The 7,890-nt window shown below is 42.8% G+C and overlaps 1 protein-coding gene across 3 annotated transcripts in view; it reads left to right on the plus strand.

Annotated features, from left to right (window-relative positions):
• Positions 1 to 7,632, plus strand: part of atp2b3a (ATPase plasma membrane Ca2+ transporting 3a) — a 31,843-nt gene extending 24,211 nt beyond the window's left edge. For all 3 annotated transcript variants that reach the window (XM_053503663.1, XM_053503661.1, XM_053503664.1), the window contains 9 exons: positions 650 to 737; positions 1,232 to 1,338; positions 1,545 to 1,736; positions 2,099 to 2,312; positions 2,412 to 2,623; positions 2,748 to 2,855; positions 4,263 to 4,445; positions 4,566 to 4,673; positions 6,537 to 7,632. In XM_053503663.1, the coding sequence (XP_053359638.1) occupies positions 650 to 737; positions 1,232 to 1,338; positions 1,545 to 1,736; positions 2,099 to 2,312; positions 2,412 to 2,623; positions 2,748 to 2,855; positions 4,263 to 4,445; positions 4,566 to 4,673; positions 6,537 to 6,830 (1,506 nt within the window). In that variant the 3' untranslated portion in view covers positions 6,831 to 7,632. The remainder of the gene's footprint in view (positions 1 to 649; positions 738 to 1,231; positions 1,339 to 1,544; positions 1,737 to 2,098; positions 2,313 to 2,411; positions 2,624 to 2,747; positions 2,856 to 4,262; positions 4,446 to 4,565; positions 4,674 to 6,536) is intronic.
• The last annotated feature ends 258 nt before the right edge of the window (positions 7,633 to 7,890 follow it).

Raw genomic sequence — 7,890 nt, forward strand, 5'->3', positions numbered from 1 at the left:
TGAAGATCCTGTGTTATTAATGAAGATTAATGCACCTTTAATATACGTGTACCTTAAAGAAGCATCTGTTTGAAGTGCATCTTCTACAGCATCAAGGGAGAATTCCTGTAACTCTTTTAAACACCTGTAACATACAGTACTGGTCAAAAGTCTGGACACACCTTCTGATTCAATGTTTTATGTTAAGTGTTTTATTTACTACATTCTAGAAAAATAATGGAGATTTTAAACCTATAAAACAAAATATATGGAACAACGAAGACACGAAGGTCAGCTGTTCAAGATCAGTATCGTGTCGAGTGTGTTTGTGAAACCCATCAAGCTCCATGATGTAACTGTCTCTCATGAAGACCAAACCTGAGCTCTGCTGCAGAGGAGAAGTTCATTTAAAGTCACCAGCCTCAGAAATCACCAATTAACAACCAGCACCTCAGATTAGAGCCGTTATGAAGCTTTACAGAGCAGAAGGAGCAGATAAACATCTCAATATCAACTGTTCAGAGGAGATTATTGTGTGTTTTAGATAATAAACGCCTTCAGTATTGTTTTACAGTGTAGAAAGAAATTACAATCAGGAACGGCCAGAAAATTAGAAGGGGTGTACAAACTTTTGACTGGCAGTGTATAGCTGATGATCTCTGCTCTCCAGGTCGAACAGGAGCGCATCGACAAGATCTGGCCCAAACTCAGGGTACTGGCGCGCTCATCTCCCACTGACAAACACACACTCGTCAAAGGTAGTCACTCACACACACACACACACACACACACACACACACACACACTTCACAAGCTTCATCTTTTTAAACAGCATCTTAACAGAAATCAGTATTTACATCATCAATTCCCTGTTTTTCTTTTTTTGTGCCTGATTTAGTTGTTTTTCTTCAAACCTGTTGGCATTAAAGCGTCAGTAGCTGGAAATATCAAGTTAAATGTCAAATAAACAATTTAACCTAAAAACACTTAAGTAAAGAGCTGAAAGGAAATCGCAGATGTGACTAAACCGTGATAGAGCAGCTTCTGAAGAGTTCTGAAGAGTTGACACATTAAAGATTTTATTCTTGTACAGGGTGCCAATACTTTTGTCATATTTTAATTTAGTAGGGTTTTTTTTTTTTAAATTTGAAGATAATAGTGTGACATGATTGAATTTTACATAATTTGGTTGTTAAATTCGTGTGTAACCATATGTGTGTGTGCGTGTGTGTGTGTGTGTGTGTGTGTGAAGGTATCATAGACAGCACGATAGGAGAACAGAGGCAGGTTGTGGCGGTGACCGGCGACGGTACGAACGATGGTCCTGCGCTGAAGAAAGCTGATGTTGGTTTTGCGATGGTGGGAAATTAAAAATAAAAATGTATTTATAATAATAATAATAATAATAATAATTAATACAGATTTGTCCTAAAGTCCCGAAAGCATTAAAGTGTCCACGTCTGTTTTTATTGTTGTCTACGTAGCTGTCATTTAATAAATCCTGGACATGTTGTAGAGATGTGTGTGTGTGTGTGTGTGATGTGTGTGTGTGTGTGTGTGTGCAGGGTATTGCGGGGACAGACGTGGCGAAGGAGGCATCTGACATCATTTTAACAGACGATAACTTCAGCAGCATCGTGAAGGCGGTGATGTGGGGCCGAAACGTTTACGACAGCATCTCCAAATTCCTGCAGTTCCAGCTGACCGTCAACGTGGTGGCTGTTATAGTGGCTTTCACTGGGGCCTGTATTACACAGGTACACACACACACACACACACACACACACACACATACCAGAGTCGCAAAGTCACACCTTCACCTGAGCACCTTGACGTGATGGATGAATAAAGACGTGAAGTTATTAGGTTTGGGTGGGCGATTGCTTTTTCACATAGGGCCAGGCAGGTATAAAACAAACGGGAAGGGGGCAAATACTTTTTCTAAGGGCACTGAATAGTTACATTAATGTTGTGTTAAATCCATAAAACAACTTTTCTCGCCTAGGTTACAGCAGCTATAGAGAGTCTCTCTGTCTTTCTTTCTCTCTCGTACCAGCCTATCTTCTGGAGTTAATAAGACAAATGAACTGTGTGTGTGTGTGTGTGTGTGTGTTTGCAGGACTCTCCCCTGAAGGCCGTGCAGATGTTGTGGGTGAACCTGATCATGGACACCTTCGCATCTTTAGCTCTGGCCACCGAGCCGCCCACCGAGTCGCTCCTGTTACGGAAACCTTACGGCCGCAACAAGCCGCTCATCTCCAGGAACATGATGAAGAACATCCTCGGGCATGCGGTGTATCAACTCGTCATCATCTTCACACTCCTGTTTGTCGGTCTGTGTGTGTGTGTGAAAACATTTGAGAAAGTTAAGAAGAAGTTCTGTATACATCTCTACTGTAATAAATCGTATTCCCAAACTTTCTCCCTCTCAGGTGAGAAGATATTCGACATCGATAACGGCCGTGACGCTCCTCTCCACGCTCCTCCGTCTGAGCATTACACCATCATCTTTAACACCTTTGTTCTCATGCAGCTCTTTAACGAGATCAACGCACGCAAAATCCACGGCGAGAGGAACGTCTTCGATGGCATCTTTGCTAATCCCATCTTCTGCTCCATCGTACTGGGGACGTTTATTATACAGGTCAAAGCTCATCAACTACCGGCTCTTTAGAGGAATACGGTTGTGTTTTTACTCATTTTTAGCATTGCCCCAGTTAACGAGTATGTGTGTTTTATGTGTGTGTTTGTGTGTGTGTGTGGTTTAGATTGTGATTGTGCAGTTTGGAGGAAAGCCGTTCAGCTGTTCACCACTAAATGTGGAGCAGTGGCTCTGGTGTCTGTTTGTAGGAGTGGGAGAGCTGATCTGGGGTCAGGTAACACTGTTTATTACTTTGCATTTTTAAATAGAAATCTTTCTAATCAGTGCAAAACAAAACATATCTTTTATTAATGTTTAATGCTATTGTGTTTTGGTGGACAAGGTAGATTTCGGATTTCTTAATTAGGTGACCTTTTATGGCAAATTCCCAGGTGCAGACTCATGCAAAAGCTCTATAAAGGAAAATGCTAGTATATGGTGAAATATGGGGAGGGTGTTATGTCAAAGGTTGTGGCAGGACTTGGGACAAGAGCTATAACAATATCTGGGAGAAGAAGCCAGGACAAAAGAGGGGCAGGAAAAGAGGACACAACCTTAGACAGAAGCTGGGATATAAGCTAGACCTGGAGCTTGGGTGTACTCTGTAATAGCTGCTGGGACAAAACGGGGACAGCGGAGCTGGACAGCTGGGACAGAAACTGGAACAAATGTTTGGACTGGAGTTAGGACAAATCCGCTAGTCAGAAGAGTTGGCATAAAAACTGAATCAGATGTTGGGTAAGGAACTTGAGGGAAGCAAGCAGAAGAGGAGCTGGAACAAGAGCATGTGGCGGGAGTTAGGGTAGGATCTAGACAGCAGCTGGGAGAGAACTTAAGCAGATACTTAGATAGAAACTGGGGCAATTGCGAGGAAGTCTTCTAGGTCAGAACCTGAAACAATAGTTGGGAAAAGGAGCTGGGGCAGGAACAAGGACAAAGGCTATAAAGAAGAAGAGCTGGGGTAGAATTTATGAGAGCTGCTGTAACCAACACTAGATCAAGGGCCGAGTCAGAACCTGGGGCAAGAGCTGAAGTAAAACAGAAGATGGGTAAGGGACTAGGACAAGAACTGAGATCTGGGCCAGCAAGCTGAATATGGGCTGGGACAGGAGGGAAGAGAGCATGCAGGGAAGATCCAGGAGCAGTTAGGAGGAGATCTGGGACAGGAGCCTGGGACAGGGGGTAGGGTAGGGGGTAGGGTAGGATTAGCTGAGGTAGGAACCTGGGATGGATACTGGGACATGGAGGATAGGATTTGGGTAGTAGCTGGGGGCGGAGCCTAGGGTAGGATTTGCGCCGTAGGAACCTGGGACAGGTGACTGGGACATGGAGGATAGGATTTTGCATGGTAGCCGAGGCAGGATCTGGGACAGGAGACTGGGCCGGAGAGTAGGGCAAGATCTGTGCAGCAGCTGCTACTCAAGCTGGGGCAGGAGTTTAAATACAATATGCAATAGGAGGGGTAATAAAAACTGGGACTAGAACTTATATAGGACCCCAGGCAACAGCTATAGTGGAGTGAGTAACTGAAAAAGAAGCTGAGATGAGAGACAGAAACTGGTGCAGACGTTGGGGCAGAAAGTGGAAACAGATCAGAACAATTCAGATCAGACAGACAGTTTAAATTCGGATTATTCGACAGGTGATTTCGTCTGTGCCGACGAATCAGCTGACGTTTCTGAAGGAGGCGGGGCTTGGCCCGGCAGCTGATGATATCACGGATGAAGATCTGGCCGAGGATGAGGAGGAGATCGACCATGCAGAGCGAGAGCTGAGACGAGGACAGATACTCTGGTTCAGAGGACTAAACCGCATTCAGACGCAGGTGACAAGTTCAAGTCCCGTCTGAATTCATCCCACACAGAGGTCTTACTTCCATCCTATCTGTTTCTCACTGTGTGTGTGTGTGTGTGTGTGTGTGTGTGTGTGTGTGTCTTTCCCACAGATGGAAGTAGTCAGCACGTTTAAGCGCAGCGGCTCGTTTCAGGGTGCCGTCCGTCGCCGCTCCTCCATCCTCAGCCAGCTGCATGACGTACCCAACACACACACACACGTAGGTCTGTCAGCGGGGAGTGAGCTCCAGCCCTCCGCTAACGGCCAGGACCCACTCACACACACATTCACACACACACACGAACAATGACTTCCACAGGCTAGAGAACAGACTCACTCAACACTGCTGCCAATGTGTGTGTGTGTGTGTGTGTGTGTGTGTGTGTGTGTGTGTGTGTGTGTGTGTGTGAAGTTATCATTTTAGTCTTACTGTCTGTTGCGTTGTCTGTATCCATCCATGTGTGTGTGTGTGTGTGTGTGTGTGTGTGTGGATCCTGAACCTTATTCTCTCTCTCTTTTTCTTTGTCTCTCATTCTCGTCCTCCTCCTTTCTGTCTCTGTCTTCTTTAATGATCTGTTCTTTTATGTAAATGAGATTAGATGATCTGAGTTTAATTTTTAAAATGTTTCAGTTGTTGCCGCAGGGGAATAAATGAGAAGGAAGAGACGCTTGTAAACAGATGAGTGTAAACCCATAACCTGGACCTGTTTTTTTTATTTTATTGTCTGTGTGAATAAACACATCATTGATCAAGACTCGTTCTTGTTGTTGTTTTTCTCATCCTTGATTCCTTTTTTGATCATTTTTTAAAACCTTTTTGCCATTTGACTTTAATAGTTAGTTTAATATTCTGCATACATTTGACCCAATATTAAATAAATATAGATTTAAAAAAATCTTTTTTAGTGCCTTATCTGTCTTAAGTGTAACTTATACAATGTTTTTGTTTATTCCACCTGTTATGGGCCTTACACTCTGAATATTTACAACGCCAAAGAAATCTATTTGACTATTTGAATGTAAAACGTGCATGTACTGTACCATTTTGCGTAACTTAAATATTTGTAAATGAAAAAAAACAATCACCTTTAAATGGAAGGTGTTTGTGGTGTGTGTTCATGTCGTAAACTTTCTGCTCCGACCTGATGCTTGGAGTCGCTGCTCTGTAGCCTGGACAAGCATGAATCTCAACCTTCAGACAATAAACTCAGTCTGATCTGTGTGACCGGGTTTGAGCTCTGATTAATATGCATGAATTTATTTAACTGATTTTGTGTACGTGTGTGTGTGTGTGTGTGTTTCATGTGTAACTGTTTCTGTGATCAGCATTGAACATTATGTCTGTGTTTGTGTGATTTAAATACAGTTGTTTCAAATGTAAGTGTGTGTGCATGCTATCATTGTGTGCTGTGTTTATTTTTTTCCCTAATATTTAATTTACTCTGAGTGTTCAAGTCAAACCGGGACTTGTGATGGGATTTCTGGTGAACGAAGCCAGGTGTGAAAGCGTTTTAAAGAAGACCGCACGTCCGTGAATGATGCTCCCGACGGAGGTGGCTCGGAGCTCGATGCAGTCGTTCCCGTGAACATTCATCGCCTGATCGCTGAAAAAACAACATCGCCACACACTTGCGCATCACAGGAACTCGTCTGGGAGTTATTACTACGTTCCCCCATATAGTCCTGACTTTACCCCAAGCTATTTCCACATATTAGGGCCATAAAAGGAGTTCCTGGGAGGCCAGTGTTTCAGACGTGAAGCAGGCAGTCCGATCATGGCTCCAGCGTACTGAGAAGACTTGATGGTGTCCAAGCACTAGTGAGACACTGGGATCAGTGTATCAGGGGATTATATAGAGAAATAGAGTTATTCTGCACAATCAAAAGTCCCGCTTTGACTCGAACACCCTTTGTTTTTGTGCCTTACACACACTGATACACACTGAGTCCTTGTCTTTATGAAATTAAACTCTGAAATATCTCCAGTCTGGTGTAAGAGATGCTTGAAGGTTACACTTTGAATTCTCCTTCTGATCTCTAATTAATTTGTTTTTGTCTGCTGTCCTGATTAATCGCCCCATAGATCCGAGTGGTGAGAACTTTCCACAGCTCTCTGTACGACGGAATGGAAAAATCTGACCTTCCCGACGCGGGCCACGAGCTCCAGGCCCCGCCCGAGTTCATCATCTCCGATGCGGGATGCAGGATTCCACTGATCGACGAGACGGACATAGACGACCAATCGGAACGCGCCGATTACAACCACGTGACCCACCATCAGCGTAGGAGTCCCTCGCGCTTCCCTCACCGTCAACAGAGTCTCCCTGTTAAGTTCAACTGCAACAATAACACATCCGAGAGAAGAGTGTGTGTGTGACTGGAGGTCGAAGGTCATCGCTCATCGAGTCGCACGAAGGAGATTTTATAGAGTGAGATTTTATATAAAGTATTAAAAGAAATTCTGATCATTTTCAAAACTCTGTTTCCTTTGCTTGGCAATGTTACACACCGAACGTGACGACCGTTTTTGCTCGACCTGATTTTAAAGCCGATAAACTTCACTCGGTTGTGTAGATACAGTATAAAGAGGAATAATGTTCATAATTAATGACACCTTTTAATTGATAATGTTACTCTTCTGATCATCATTCCAGTTCGATTATATGTAAATTAGATTCTGAATGCATTAGCTTTATATACTTCTGTGTGTGTGTGTGTGCGTGTGTGTGTGTGTGTGGGTGTGTTACTTGTTACATATATAATACAAGTCTTTGTTTATTCGTCCTTACAGTCTTGTGTATCTGACTTGTGAGTGTGTCGTGTGTTTGTTGTGTTACTGAACTAATTTGTTTATTAGGAATATAAACATATATAATTAAAGCTAATTCAAATAAATATGCTGCACATGAGGGTTATTCGATGCTGACGGATGTTAAAGGAGGTTTATTTTCTTTATTGCTTTTTGTAGAGAGAGAGAGAGTGAGAGCGCGTGTTAGTGGATGTTGGATATATCTCATCCTGAAAAGAAACACCTGGATTTCCATGTGTTTGCTATGTGGGTTTTATAGGAAGACTATTTTTTATTATTATTATTATTATTATTATTAATATTATTTGTGTTTCATGATGCACACACTCTTTTTCGCCATCATTGTTATTGCCACATTGACATCCTTGTGTTCATTGAGTGTACAAGCCTAATTCCAATATATTTTACAGAATGAATCGTGTACTGTACTCATTTCAAATACTCAGCAGTCTCATTTCCGACAGGGACACAATAGAGACAGAATTGTCCAATTACAGGAGTGGACGAAGCATAAGTTTGTTAGCTAGCCGACTAGAAACGTCGTTGATTTGTCCCCCACATTTGTTTGCCTGTGAAGCTAACCAACAAGGCTAAAGCGTTAGCTAGCAAATCAGCTAAAACACAGTAT

Source organism: Clarias gariepinus, chromosome 9 (genome assembly GCF_024256425.1).
Source record: "Clarias gariepinus isolate MV-2021 ecotype Netherlands chromosome 9, CGAR_prim_01v2, whole genome shotgun sequence".
Lineage (NCBI taxonomy): Eukaryota > Metazoa > Chordata > Actinopteri > Siluriformes > Clariidae > Clarias > Clarias gariepinus.